This window comes from Athene cunicularia, assembly GCF_003259725.1.
Source record: "Athene cunicularia isolate RWA chromosome 5 unlocalized genomic scaffold, athCun1 chr5_part1, whole genome shotgun sequence".
Taxonomy (NCBI): domain Eukaryota; kingdom Metazoa; phylum Chordata; class Aves; order Strigiformes; family Strigidae; genus Athene; species Athene cunicularia.
In genome coordinates, this window is record NW_020799101.1 from 31,454,240 (window position 1) to 31,469,936 (window position 15,697).

Below are 15,697 nucleotides of genomic sequence, written 5' to 3' on the forward strand. Positions count from 1 at the left end.
AATATCTTTTACATAGTTTCCTTCCTGTCTCTACTGTATTTTCCTGTAAGTATTTTGTATTGAATGACTTAAAAGCCCTTTAAGTCAACAGAACTATCTTCATCCAGTAGGGCCATGGACTACTATCTTCTATTTGAAGGATTTTAAAAAAAAAAAAAAAATATTGAAAGCAGTTCGTAATTTGAGTAAAAAAAATGTTTAAAAGTCTGCATATTCAGAAGGGCAATCGGGGCTGCAGTAGAAAGATTCTCATTGACTTACTGTATGCTTGGATGAGATTTGGCAGCTGAAATCTGGAATACTGAAGCAATTCGTCTCTCTCCCATTGAATTGAAAACAAAAGAAGCATTAATTCAGCAAGGTAGATGAACATATGCTTTATTTTGAGCATATGCGTTGTTCCATTCACTTTGGTCATGCACCCACTTACAAACATACATAGCAACTTCATGATGACTTAGAGAAATGTAAATGAAAATCAGTTATATTTTGCCACTAGCATTAAAATATGTTTAAAGTAAAAATGATGTCATATTTTGGTACCTTTCCATGATTCCAGTGTTGCTTTCACTGAAACAAAATAACAAGATGAAGAAACCCCAAAAGTAATTAATAATCTGCCACCATTTCCTTCTGGCTCAAAATGGTAACTAAGTAATTTAGGCAGACTTGTACCACTGATGAGCTGTCTGTTTTAACCTCACTGCACTAAGGAATACCCTTTGTCTCAAATAGGCAGCATTATGTCTAATCCCCATGCTTTTTCTGGGGCCAGATAGTCTTTGTGTGCAGCTGACACACAGATACATGTTTTCATGGCAAACTGTGAGGATATGTGCCAAATCATTCTGGACAATTTATCCTGGCTGTAAGTTTTATATGTTTACCCTCCTCCACCAGAAGACTTTCCAATTCAGGGGTATTTTGAGTAATTGATTTCAAGCGGGTAGAAATATGAAGCACTGGAATAATTAATTTTTGTGGGTGAAGTAAAACAATTTATCGAAGAACAACTCTAAGGCATTTGCTAAACTCTAGGGAAGAATCAGTTGAAGTTCCTAGTGTAACTTCGTATTCTTAAAGGTAATAACTATTACCTAAAATTTTGCTGTGCTGAAAATTAATTTGTAATCTACTGGAATAGGCATTTTTATATAGTAAGCCTTAAAAAAATATTTTTAAAGACCTCTAGATCTCTACTAGGAACTATTACTAGTGCAATAATATTAGAGATATGACTTTTATCACCTTTCTGTTGACAAAAATCCTACTATTATAATAGTATTACAATTGTAAAAACTACTTTTGCTGGAATAGCTTATGATTTGGTAAACTGATTACAAATTATACTGAAAAAAAGTGGGGTTTATTGGTTGTTAACAGTAGGAGAGTTTACTAGTATAATTTTACTAGGATATGTTTTTCTTTTACGATATCAAGTACTATACATTTTTGCAGTGAGTAAAATGATCAGAGTAACTCAAATTTTGCTACATAATTTAAATCATGGTTACCACAGAAAAATCAGTACCTTTGTCTTTATTGTCTCATTCTTGTTTTCCCTTTGTCTCCTGTGCAACATATCTACTTGTCCCCTTTCCATTTCTTTTCCAGCAAGATTTCTCATCTTCTCCATTATAACAACTCCCATTTGTCAGCTTAACTATAGCAAACTCCCAGGCTTCAACAAGCCTGAATAAGGTTCTAAATTGTAACACAACACTTAAAAGTACAACCTGGTTTTACTAGTTTTAATTTATGAGAACAACCAAGACTGTATTAGACGCTTGGAGAGCACGACTGAGCTCTAGCAGAGATGTCCTTATGACCACTCAGGACGTGCTGCATTGTTCCAGGTCTTTTGGTTCACAGGAAGGGGGCCTGGCTTGACCACAGAATCAAAAAACCTGATATTTCTGTTAATGTCTCTTTTTTTCATATTGTATTTATCCTAAAGTGTCAAAATTTCAAACAAATAAGACACTTGATGATGGAAGGGCAAAATGAGACATATAATAGTGATACTGCTAGAGCAATTCTAACAACAGAGATTGGAAACGGGTATGCTGATTCCTTGAAAAATACCCTGTTCACCATACTGTTAGAGGAATACATCCTGAAGCATCTGGAGTGACAGCTGGCCGAATTCAGTTTGTAGGAAGATGCTTCACTCAATCAGTAACATCATAAAGTGACATAAGCTACACAAGGTGATCCTGCTATTTCTCAGATACTATGTTACATCACTGATTCATTACAATGGAATTACTCCTAATTTGTACTAGTTTTAATGCCTGAAGTATTTATTTGCCTATTAAAAACTCCCCTAAAACAACTTACCTCAAAACCCCCAAAATAATACTATTATTGGAAAGCAATTGAAATGAAGTCTTCAAACACTTTAATTCTGAGAAATCAAAGGTTTTTAAATTACTGTACAGAAAGATCACCATGGAGATGCCTTTTTTGGGTAAGTGTTCAGCCACTGGAGTTTCATGGATCCTGATCCACGTAGTAATTCCTTGGAAGAGTTGAAAATTGATCTTGTCCTGAGGCTACCTTGTTTTTTACACTGAGATCTGGATGGGTCCTCAGGTAACCTCAAGATATAAAGAACATAAGAACACGTTATAAATCAGATCTACAGATTTAGGAATGAAGAACTGGGAACAATTCAGTTTTTTATTCCTGAAGAAAAGTCAAGAAAAGCTTTTGGAAATTTTGATGAATATTGTGTAAATAGGAGGAGACAGGTGATCCCTCCTCAATGGACACTGGTTTCCTATACACACTCTCTCCTTCTTCCACTAGAAAGAGAGTTTTGGCCAATATATTCATGCTATGATAAATAGTATGGTCAAATTATTACTGATTTTAAGTTACCTTCCTCAGCTTACTGGAAAAAGAAACCTACTACTCAGTAATGGTCTACAATATGAAAGGGTTTAGCAGTTGTCCATGCTCTTTTTCTGTAAAGAATGCAATTATAAACACTTGGCTTTTAGTTTGGCTATGCATATAATATAGGTGTCGATAACAAAAGGAATATAAATATGGGAAAATAGACAATCTGGTCACATTCTGTCTAATACATGTTTAGCTGCTTTTTTTTTTTTTTTTTTTTTTTCCCAAACCCTGGGTCTGATTTTCCTATGATTAATATTGCTACTATCTTGGAGAAGTTCCACTGAAACTTAAAAATTTTACTGGTGAAAAACTTCTGCAGTATTTAAACAAGCAATGATTGGATAATTTAATAAATAATAAAAATTTAGATGTTAGTTTATTGGAGGAAAAAAGTTTCATAAACAAATGGTGGAAGTTAAAGACTTGAAAGAGACTTTTGTGATCATCACTAACTGTAATTTTAGTGAAGCCAGAGTTTAACAGGAATTACAGAAAATGTTCAGTAATGAAAAACTGCCAATAGTAGTGGCATAATTTTGGATGAAGATTGTATCTGTTTTCTTTTACCTAGCCAGGACGTTTAAGAGGTATTGTTCTTCATTTAATGATTAGTGGCCTCTGTCATCTTTCCCATAAGGGGAAAAAACAAACCGTTCATTCTGTTAGCCAGAGGAGAAAAATCCATCACCTCTACAAAAAATGTGAGGTTGAGTTTGTTCCACAAGCAGGCTTTATCAGATTAGGTGATGCTTACTAGAACTTTACCTCAGTTATTCTGCAGATGTCTACTTGTTAAAATATGTTTAATTGCTTTGCTTTATGCCTCTTCCTAATCCCTTTCAGTTCTAAGCACAGCTCTTATGTCTGTGGGAGAGATTAGTTTGAATGCTACCATCCACACCTCCACTAGCCAAGAGTGTTTTTAGAAATAAGACTGGCAAATTGAATTTTTATTCCATGCAATCACTGAACTAACTCTTATTGAAGTTACAGAATACATTAACAGGTAGGACATGACTGAAAGAAACAGAAAAGGAATCAAGATCCCACAACACCTGAACAACCTGTGGTTAGATATACCAGTCTAGAGTTGGCTGAAGAACTGAGCAATAGATAACAAATTTGGGAAAAGAGGATAAATCTGCTGATAAAGACTGTTTTATTGGTCCTTTCTCCACGGAAATCAGGACAGAGTGGAAGCAAGGCTGTACTACAGGCCTCCACAACTATTTTCATTTGTGCTTCAGACCATGAACAATGCAGGCAGCTGATATACCAGAGCAGTTGCTTGCATTTTGCTAAAAGCTATTTCTTGCTCCCCACTCCTGACAAAAACACAGCTTGCTTTAAACTGCCCATGACCTCTACCACTAGAGGGCTGCACTTTATGCGATATGCCCCCCCCCAGACCTCAACTATAACTGCTCCAAGCAGTGAAAAAAGGAGAAATAAGCATATTCTGAAGCATATCTGTACTAATTAATAATTTTATTAATTTTAAATCAGTATTTGTTGAAATGTTTATTATATGCAGGTATTTGCTTAGTTAAATTGAACTGCTACTAAGGAAGTAGCTGAGAGGCTAGTTACACAGCTTTAAATAAAGTCTTCAAAGACAAACCTGTCTATTAAACTATAAAAAACCTACTTAGAGGTACCAGAAAAGTTGAAAAAAGCTTGTCTTAGTGGGACTGGGACATAACATATCGGGAAATTATTAAACAAAAGGCATTCTGCAGAGACGAGGGGAGGCACTTGTGAAACAGCTGTTGGTAAAGAAACAGACTAACGCGGGACAGACATCTGCTGAGTCTGAGGAAATTAGGTTTCAGGATTACCACTTTTTCTCTAAAATGATGGAAGATAGATACATAAACAACATACCCCTTATCACATTGAAATCCTTTTTTATGCTACACTTTAATATTCCTATTGTTAGGATGAAAAAATACTTTTGTTTAAAGAATGTAATCAAGTAGATGTTTTATAAACTAATTGGAGCTCCCAAAGGGAAGACTTGCAGGTGCTGAATCCAATCAGATCTGCCACATAATTAAAATTGGTGCAGGGGGCACAGTAAAACAGATGTGGTCTTAAAACAAGAGAATTGTTTGATTCAATGTTACTACAGATGAATGGGACATATTCAGTGAGATAAAGGCAGCAGTGTTACAATTTATCTAGTTCCACTGCGGAAATTGACTCAAGATGGCTTCATTCGAACATTGTGGGGGTTTTGTCTTCAAAATTTTGTATAAGTCATTTGCTTAGTTTACAAATAAAAAGAAGTCTCTTGAAAATCTCAGGTCCGTTTTTAGGGTCATCAGTCCCAAGTCATGCTGTGCTCTTTCTGGCTCAAATACTAATTAAAATTCTTCAACTGGAACTTAATTTTAAAAAAAAAAAAAAAAAAAAAAAAAACAGTCCCCAGCTTGCTGTACCATAATTGTGTCAGCAACTGCCAAGGTAACAGAAGCCTAAAATTTTATTTCAGTCAGTAAACTAAGCAATTATGAGTCAGAGTATCTTAGATACAAAGGGTATATGATGAGTAAGAAAGTTCCATTTTTATACAATGATTTTTTCTGACCATATATGCTATCAAATTGTTACTGAATCTGCCGCATCTATTTCATCTGCCTGTGAGGAGGCTAGATATCGCATTCCTGGGACATAATTCCCAAAGAAGTCATTGAAAGTTTCCTATGTACAGTGCTGGATCGAGTTCTTAATTTGTGAATGCTTTCAGGCAGGATACCGTTTAGATGTTAAAGCGTCCATGTTTTAATATCCTATAATGCATTATGTATGTATCTGGCTTCTAATTTATGAGTAGAGGTGATGTGCTGTATTATATATTATACATTAAATTTGTATTTTAAGTACTAAAAATTGTTTGGGACAATATTAATGGTAAGTGATTACTGAAACTAAGGCCGAGTGTTCCAGGGAGCCTAGAATGGAAATTGGATTTCGTCCACAAACAGCCAGGATAAAACCTTGCATAGTAAGAGGAATCAAGTCAGCAGCCATTCTGCACACATGTACGAATTTAGCACAGAACATGGTCTAATGAAATAAACACACATTTCTAAATTCTGTACAGAACTGATGCTCTAGACTGACCACTACCGTTACGGTTATACTGTTTTTTTTCAGAGTCGAGTAAAATTGCTTTTATAGTACGCAGACAACCCCTCGAGCCGTCCCACCCCCACCACCCTGCACCTTACAATATTTTCAACCTGAATAGTTTGAGTTTCGTAAGCAGAAATAACCTTCGCCGCAGTGAAACACCTCAGAATTTTTCTACAAAATATTTACGTAAGCGATGCCGCTCTGTGTCACACAGCTGCAGCTAGCCCGGCTGTCACAGTATAAAAATAATATCTTTATTATTTTTCCTACAAGCCTGCGCGATGCAGCCTGGCGCGTCCACGGCTCCCGGCGCGGAGCGGCAGCGCTAGCATCTCCTCTGTCCGTTTGCACTGGAGTCGTCATAACAATGCACCGAGGCAGAGGTGAATTTATTTGCCCAATATTAAGAGCAGCGGTCTGAGTGTTCATAGTGCATGGTTCAGCCAGCAGTGTTGGTACGGGTGGGCACGACTGTCACACACAGGCAGTTCTTGAGACGCTTGTAGTCTTGGATAAGAAAAATAAGGCGAACTGGGATAATTCCCTCCGCTTAGGGGAAAAAACAACTTTACGAAACAGGTTTAATGATAAAAATCTTGATATCCGTGCCAATGGGACGTTGTCTTAATCACTGGAGAGAGCCTAAGTCTGGGGAACCAGCGTATCCTTATTGCCTTGCACTTTTTTGGAGCCGGTTACGGAAGGTCCTTAGACTTCAGTGTAGCTGGATTTAGCAGTGGGATGAGGGCACAGACAATTGTGAGTTGCGGAATCAAACTGAGAATCCTTTTTTTTTTTTTTTTTCCTGTTCCCCCTTCATTCATTCCATATATTTTTTTCCTGTTCCAATTGTGTGCTTTAGTGCTAGCGGTGCGTAGAGGACTGGCATTGTCTTATCACCTTTTAAGTGTATTTAAGTGACTTAGGCTTTTGATCAAATGGGAAAAATTCTTCTTAATGTCCTTTAATTAATGAGCTTAAAAGAGATCATTGTCTCTTAAGAAGTGCTAAAGGAATACACCAGGATTACTTAGGCAAGTGATTCCATCCGCACCATGTTGAGTTGTTTTCTTGGCAGTGGCTGCAACGCTTGGAATAAAACCCCACATTTTGGGTGGGTTATTTGGTAGCAGAGTAGTCGTTTTGCTCACTTAAGAAGAATGCAGGCAATAGCTAATTGCTATTCTCATGTGTTTGCTAATGACAAACAAATAGCCCATCAGAATTTAGAATTCATTCCTTTTTAGTTTTGTCATTTCTTTTGCAGTATTTTCCAGCAAGGTTGTAGTTGTCACTAGGCACGTTTTCGTGCAGGGCTTTATTTTTTTCACAAAGGTCCGATCATTTCTGCATGCTTGTGGTTGCCATTGGGGAAAAAAAATCCACCTTTGAAATATAATTTGGATTTTATTCTTATTCTTTTATGAAATTAAGGAATCTGTGTGGATTCTTTAATTTATTCAAGATAAATGTACACATTTTAAAATGTGAAAAGCATAGTCTAAACGTGTCTTGTAGAATGACGCAACTGGTTAGATGTAAATGCATGAATTAGTGGACGAGTTTGAAGATGTAACATCTTGCTTGTGGGTCTGGGGAGGAAAAATCAAAGTTTCTAAGCCATATTAACCATGCATATCTCAATTTTTCAGAGGATGGCCAGTATTTTCTAAAGGTCCTCATACCTAGTTATGCTGCTGGATCTATAATTGGGAAGGGAGGACAGACAATTGTTCAGTTGCAGAAAGAGACTGGGGCCACCATCAAGCTGTCTAAATCCAAAGATTTTTACCCAGGTAGGTGCAAAAATTAGCCAATTCTTTATTTTTAACTCCAAGGAATGTATGTACCTGTCACTGTGTTTCATATATTGGCCACTAAGCTTCCAAGGCAGCTAGAAGCATTATTTCTCAGAAAAGTATGTTACAAAGTGCAACAGTGAATATAATTTTCTGTCGGTCTTGGTGTATGGAATGCCCTGGGCACTAACTGCTTGAAATGTGTTTAAAGATGTTTACAATGTTTCTGCAAAATAATATTTTCCTTAACATTTTGCTTGCTTTGGTTTTTAGTTAAAAAAAAAATAAATCTAGCTTTAAGGAACCAACTTGACAGCTGGAGTAAAAGTAATTGTTCGTTTGAAGTTTCCAGACATTGTAATGACAATTAAGCTAGAATGAGTAAAAATGAGAGTCTGCCTCTTAAAGAATGGGCCATTTACTTTAAATCCATTATGTACCTTCTTTCTGCTTCACTGCTTTGTTCACTGGCTCTGGAGTGAAGTAAAGAGGACAAGTGCTGCTCTATAGATATTCTTTATGTTTTTCATGATGGTGAAAGAAAACTCTATTATAAAAGTGAAATACTTTGGATAAATAAAGGAATAAGTATTTTATATCAACTGTATTAATGCACAAGAAAAGTTTTAATATTTGCATATAATAATAATAAAAAAATTACCTGATTTAGCATTTCTCCTCTATAAGATTTCTGAAGTGGGAGTTTTACATAATGATACATAAGATTTTAGCTTCTGCAGTTGAATAATCTTTTTTTTTTTTTAAGGATGTACAAATTAGCATTCTGTAATTGTACTTTGTTCTAGGGGACTTTTAAAAAACATGCAAGATAATATAGTGAACGATTTTTTGGTGGTTTTGTTATTTTGAAGTATAACTGGTGATTTGGAATTGAGTTGACTAGTTGTTACCAACTTGTTTTCTGTTGAAAGAATAAGAGGTGCTTTGCATTTGATCTTGTTTAACAAGATGACTGGATTCTACGAAATAGTGAAGGCAGTTGGTACGGATGTAAACAGAACACTAACATTGGAGCATTTAGCTTTCCTGTACTCTAACTTTAGTCTCAGGCAGAAGTGGGTAATTCTTTATTAATGGCGAGATTGTGGTCCATTTACAATGATGATTTTTGATGTGGAAATTTTAATGCACCTGTTGTACATCTCCTTAATGAATGTAGTTTATAATACTTAAATGTCAGAGGTTAAAGTGATGCACAAGATTTATTTTTTTTTTTCCCCCCGTTGAAAGAGACAGCTTAGGAATGGATGCTTGTTGTCTTTGAGGCTTTTTTCTTTAATTTTTCACTTTTCTTTAAAAAGTTAGAAAAAAAGATCCTTTTTTTTTTTTAAAGGTATGTTAGGATGGAAAAAAAATCAAAGTAGAATTGTGAAAACTCTTGGAAGAAATAAAAGCATTCAAAAGAGCCTGATTGCAGAATTAATAACATAATCTGGGTAAAGAGCCGCAATAGTAAATTAAATTCACTGTCAATAGATGAAAATGAAATAGATTTTCTGCATTATACATGAGGTGGTATCAGATATGCAAGGATGTTGCAGTAAATTGGTGTTTATGAAGAATATTCCAAATACCAAATTACAAGCCTTTTCATTTTACTACAGTTTATTTACACTCACTTGGAAAAGATGCTCCAAAGATTAGATCTTTTGTTCAGTGCTCTAGCAGAGTTCTTCTGTTTCCTGATTAAATCAGAATTACATATTTTTTTGTGTAGCAAATTGTAAAGATACAGCAGTAGTAGCAGAAGAACCTTTGGAAAAAAAAATAAAATTTCAAGCTAGAATGACATGAGTAAAAACACTTGTGACATTAACACATACTCTCTTAAAATCAGTAGTAATAATATAAATAACTAGGCCAGGGAGGTTCCAGCAGCTTCACTGTAACAGGTGCAAATGAAGTTCCAGTTTGACTTCATACATTCTGCTTTGAATTTGCAGCCACTTTGTGTTGTATACAAATTCAGTGTTTTAAGGAAGTTGGCGGCTGATACCTGCGAAGGCATGGAACAGGGATGAGAAATGGATTCTGTCGTGGCTAGCTCTCGTTAGTCTTTCTGTTTGCATTTGACCACCAGCCCATGGAATTTTCGGAGGTCCTGGCATTCCCTGAGCTGATGACTTTTGGGTTTCTTCCAGGCTCTCATGTTCATATAGCACTGGGGAATACAAACCTTGTGAAATAGCTAATGTAAAGAAACAGTCTATTTTTCTTGCAGAGTTTCTTAAGCAATCATTCTACTTTTCCAATAGTAGTTACTTCTTCGGTACCTCTCATTGCTTGTGACTATAAATGTGTTTAATGTATGTTTTGCTATGGAATGTTCTCTCACCGAAGCTTCTGTAAAACTTTCCTTATTTCCAAAAAGTTTTAGCAGAGTCTTGAGTAAGTTGCTGTTTGGAAAGGAGGAAGCTGGTTGTAATACAGAAGTCATGAGTAGTTCCTGTGATCTAATAGTGTTCTTTTTTTTTTCCTCTGTGATATAGGACTTCAATATGCAGACTGATTTCTGTTGGAATTATTTTTGTGCATCAAAAGGTGACATAATTACTGAAGAATTATATGGCAGCTCTAATTACAAGAAATTGAAGGAAAATACAGCTTTGCACTGAACATTTTAGTTTGCAAAATAGGAAGCAGTACATAAATACATAACGGTCCACTACAGTCTTATTTTTTGAGTACACAATTTGTTGTTCTCTTTTCAGGTTACCAGCTGACTTTTACTAATTGTCTGGACTTCTGCAGTTTGACTTTGGTTATCGTGCTTAGATTATGCCTGATTCTTTTCTGTTTGGGTTTGTCCCTCTAGATTAGTGGAAATGAAATTAAAATGGCAAAATATGCCCTACTTTTAAACTAAATGGTGCTCATACTTTCTGCAGAGAAGTGCAGAATGTATATTGACTAGTAGGTTCTGGTCCAAAATTTAAATACAGATGTAGCCATGCTACTTTAATATTAATGAAATGAACTTCATAAAGAAAGTGGCTATTCTGTGAAGCTATTTTAATGTATAGTTTTAATTTGAGTGATATAAAAGAGTATTTCTGTTGTATCAAGCTCTTACTGTCTTATCTTTTTCTCCATTCTGAATTATAGTGAGCACTGGACCGAAAACTACTCTGGACACATGTATTTTTTCCATTGCGAATGCTGGCGCGCACTCTCGCTTGCTTTCTTTCTCATGCAGTCTTGCTTTCTCTCTGTGCTCCTGCCCCAGTCTCTCACATACACACACATGCACGCACACACGCATAAAATTGTTACATCGCATCATGTTGTTTATCTTGCAACAGGATCTTGCCTGGTCTGAACTTGGTGCTTGAGTGAATTTGAGCTCGGTCAGTGTTTTTTCAATTTATTGGAATATGAAGTCATGTGTGTACTGAAATTAGATCATATTAAGAGCAGAGATTAATAAAACCATAATTAAATGGGGCTAAGGTTTTACTGCTTTTAACAATAGATTAGCTGTGTTGTTTTTATAGCAGATTTCTAATCGGTAGTGATCTGAATGTTTGGAGAATGCAAAAGGTGGGAGTTTCCTCCCCTGCCTTGTGTAGAGAGTGTATGAAGCGTTGTGTGGCTATGTTATGTTTTTACCAAGTGATTTTTATTTGAGATATTTTGTGTTTGAATATCAGATTTTTTCAAATATTCATGTATTATGGGAGACAGTCTAGCTTATTTTTGTCTAAGTGACCTTTTGAAAAGTCTTTGACTCTTAAAAACCTTTCAAGCACATTGAATGTGTAAGTAACACAACTTTACAGGAATTTATAAGTTCACTTTCTAGCTTCATTACTCCTATTAAGGGGAAGGTACAATAAATCAAGCTTGATTCACCTTTATTATTTCCTTTATGTAATAAAGGAATTGCAATGTTAATTCATAACTTTTAAAAATAACCTAATGTCTAGTAGGGAAAGTAATCTGTTTTAAAAATCAACACTTGAAATAATCTTTAGGTGAAATACTGCTTTTCAGCTGTGGAAGAGAAAAAAGAGTAATGGAGTTAGAAGAAGGAATGGTGTTACTTGTTAGCTGTCTTGTCAGGATTTCTTGAAGTTGGTTTGTCATACATCAGTAAATGAATCTCACTTTTATTCTTGATACTTCTGATTTTCTCTGAAGTGTTAATATCAGCTAATCAGACACATCGTAAATCTAGATCTAAAATTTTCAGATTCTGTTGTAAACATTTACTTGTATGAGTAATTGGGGATAATGGAACTGAGGAAATGACTAAATAGTGATTAGAGATTTCAGAGGTGGGATCTAGAGCTGTGTAGGTTTGTAAAGTAAATCACAGGAATCACTGATCTTTCTACTAGTTAAAAAAAAAATCCAACAAACAAACAAAACCCCCCAAACAACCAAAACCAAACCAAAAAACCCCTGACCAACCACCAAAAACCCCCGTGTTGATTGCCAGCTGTTCAGAGAGATAATTCTCAGTTGGACAGTTGTCTGTTGCCTGGTTACTGGATCAGAATAAAAAAAAAGTTAGCTTGTTAGCCAGCAGATCTTTAGTATTTTACATTTAAAAGGAAGCTGAAACTGAATATGTGACTTGGTATGATCTTGAGATTGTAACATATCTAACTCATCCAGCACACTATTGCTTAGCAGCTTCGCTTTTGGTAGGCTTAGAGAATTTTTGAGTAGAAGTTTAAGCAGAAATTTTTCACTGTTTTTTTTTTTTTTTTTTTTTTGACATAGTAAATGGCTTTGGTTTGCAAGAGAGTGCTATGTCTTTTTCTTGTATAAGAAAAGTTTGTCAACATGATACATTTGAAATGGTTAGTCTATAATAAATGATACAGACTAACTATACACCTGGTTGGCAAGATAAAGAACAAAGTAAGGACAGCAGTTATCACAGGGGAATGCCATATTTAATAATTTTCAAGTTTTTTCTTTTCATTGTTGTTGAAAACAAAATGATTCTCAGTAGATTAGAAAGCTTGTGTAGGTGAAGGTGCTTCTAGTAACAGTATTGTTTTTTGATAAAGTTGAGATTTCTGTGAATAGTTATTTATAAAGTTTATCTATTTTCTGGACTCATGCATTCCAGGGGGAAAAAAAAACCAACCCAAAGCCTAAGAAAAGTAGCCAAAGTTGGAATGCACTGAAAATTTTACATTTTCCTCTTTTACAAAGTTTAAAATTTCCATACAATGCTTCTGTGGTATTTTGCAGATAGATCAAAGTTTTAATGGATGTTTGTCAGAATATAGGTCTTGGAGCTAATATTTAAATAATATATACAAGGAATGTCTGATTCGCTTAATTGTTTTCCTCTTCTCCCTTGTGCAGTAAAAGAAACATATTCTCACTTTTTTTAATGGGTACAATTTATAACAAGCAATATCTTTTTCAAGGTGATCTTATTTGTTCTTTATTTAATTGCATTACCTTAGATATTATCCTCAGTAGTTGACCACAGAATTCGTTTTGTTAGTGATCAGTATGTTTTTAGCCAGGGGAGAAAACCTTGGATTTAGTGAATTTGTCAGACTGACTTTTAGGAATGCAGCATAAAGAGATTTGGGAGGAGGGCTTGTGCCTGATTGCTGTCTCATTTCCATCTTTGGACACAGCTCTAGCATGAAGTTAAGAAACATCTGTAATGATTTGACTGGCAAACATCTCTCTTGGACTCACTGTTGCATCCTGTAGCAGGTGCAGTCAGCTTTGTAGTCCATCTTAAAAAGAGGTTAGTTTGTTTTCTAACATTTATCAGTAGGCCAGTGGGAGTTAATGACTTGGAGAGGAGTATGGTAGTTGTCAGTTGTCCAGTCTTGGAATGCTGCAGGTAATTGGGCTGGACTGGTGAGAGCTGTGGCAGTGTGCTTCTCACGTTGCACTGCAGCTGCTGTTGATCTTAATTAATCTGACCCTCAGAGGCTGCAGTGTCATGGTATAAAACGCAATACATACTAGAAATGGAAAGGCTGCTTTTTCGACTCTTATTGATGGTCATGTTTCTAGGTAGGCCTTTGGTTTTCTAATTGGATTTTTTTAACACTAGCATAAAATTCTTAATATACTTCAATCTAAAACTGTAATACGTTTTTCCTGTTTATCAAATATATCTGTGGAGTAATGAAGTTCATAAACATGTTTTTGAAATGTCACTGTTATAATGGACCTAGCAAAAATATTTGTGTTTGTTCTGACAACAAATACAATTGTTTGTAAATTAAAAGAGTTGTATTGTTTGTATCTGGTATGAATTTCTAGTGTACTGTAGCATGCTCTACAGTGGGGTATGCTTGGTGCTTGCACTGGCTAGCTTAGTGTTGTGATTATTCTAAGGATTTCTAGTAATGTGGGAACATGTAAAATTGGAATTTGTTATTTGGCAGTTGGAGTAAATGAGTGTGCTGTGCATGTGTGAGACAATTTACTGTAGATGCACTTCTGTTCTTTCTGACTGCATGACACGGCTTAAGGAAACTATCAGGTTCCTTGTATTCGCCCTGGTATTCAGGGCCATTCTGTCTTTCAATCCCCCAAAGGAAATATCAATCCACGATGTAGTCTAGAGATTTTTTTAAATGTTATGTTACAGACTTGTGAGGTTCTATTCCATCCTATTTTTGTTTTGATTTAAGGGGTACCTGCATACCAGTTTGTGTTTGTTCATAGCGTTATAAGGATTAACTACATTGCTTGTATCTTAATTTAAAAACAGAGAATGTTAGGATACTCTGTTTTAAATTCCCCCTATATTTAATAATACATAATAAAATGACAGCTATCTAAATTCCCCTTCCCCCCCCCCCCCCCCCAACTTTACAAAGTTTTTTTTTTTTTTCAGGGATATAAGTTTTTGTGGTTTTGTTTAGGTTGGTAATGCCAAGTGCTCATCTAGTATTTGCACTGCTTTTAACAATAATAAAATACATACTTTATAATTTTATAACCTGTCTAGTTCTGTATGGATTTACATCTTGTTGATTATTTGATCCCAAATAACCAGAAAAAAGATGGGACAATTTTGTATGATGAGCAGGTAAACTCTTAGGCTTGAACAGGAAAGACCCTCTGTAAAAAGGAAGTTACCTTGTGTAGCCAGTAGGTCTTTGTTTTACTTGAGTTCATAATGAGTTCTTTCCCTTAGTAAGTAGTATTTAGAAGGAAACAAATGGTTCTTTTTGTCCTTTAGGCCTTCTGTACCTTTCAAAGAACAAAACCCCCTCAGTTTATGCAAATGTTTCATAACCTTCTAGTCTTAGAGACCTAGAATGGATAGTGGTAGCAAGGTTAGTGTTTGAATTAAATATTTGTACCTAGTTAATTTTAACTTTTATGTGTTTATAAATGGTGCTTTGTTGATTAGTAACTAATTACTATCTTGTTTCTGTATTTTCTTTTCCAGTGGCTCATGTTTTTGATAGTACTTACTGTTTAAAAGAATATGGGTTTTGATGTTCAGAAGTAGTTCAGTTCTGTCCTTCGCACTTTGTTAGCATATCATTTCCTGATTTGGAGGGTGCAGAAATGAGGAAAGCAAAAAATTTAGTCATCCATACTTAGAAGTACCTTGATTTTTCTGTTCTTCAACACACATGGATATGCTCAGAATGACGAAAAATAAACTAGTTTATTGACTTTTTTGTACTTGTTTTGATGGAATAACTATTAATGTCACATAAATGACTACCATACTTTCAGTGCTGGCTAGTCCAGGGACTTGTTAAATTTCATCGTGTGCAAAGTTATTTTTGTCTGGGTTTTTTAATGTAAAGAAGTCTCTGCTTGTAAATCTTGGCAGATTTGTATTGGCTGTCTAAAGATAATTGATTTTTTTTCATTAT

General features: G+C 35.2%; 1 protein-coding gene and 1 long non-coding RNA gene across 3 annotated transcripts in view; one reads left to right on the top strand and one right to left on the bottom strand.

Moving 5' to 3' along the window:
- The window catches only part of LOC113480662, a 62,693-nt gene extending 62,279 nt beyond the window's left edge, over positions 1-414 (bottom strand). Inside the window, exon 1 of the long non-coding RNA XR_003398499.1 lies at positions 262-414. This is a non-coding gene — a long non-coding RNA (uncharacterized LOC113480662). The remainder of the gene's footprint in view (positions 1-261) is intronic.
- Positions 415-6,374: 5,960 nt separating this feature from the next.
- The window catches only part of NOVA1 (NOVA alternative splicing regulator 1), a 154,470-nt gene continuing 145,147 nt past the window's right edge, over positions 6,375-15,697 (top strand). Inside the window, exons 1-2 of one of the 2 annotated variants that reach the window (XM_026849088.1) lie at positions 6,375-6,428; positions 7,698-7,841. In XM_026849088.1, coding sequence (XP_026704889.1) covers positions 6,413-6,428; positions 7,698-7,841 — 160 coding nt within the window. In that variant the 5' untranslated portion in view covers positions 6,375-6,412. The remainder of the gene's footprint in view (positions 6,429-7,697; positions 7,842-15,697) is intronic. The other variant, XM_026849087.1, reaches the window with a different exon arrangement.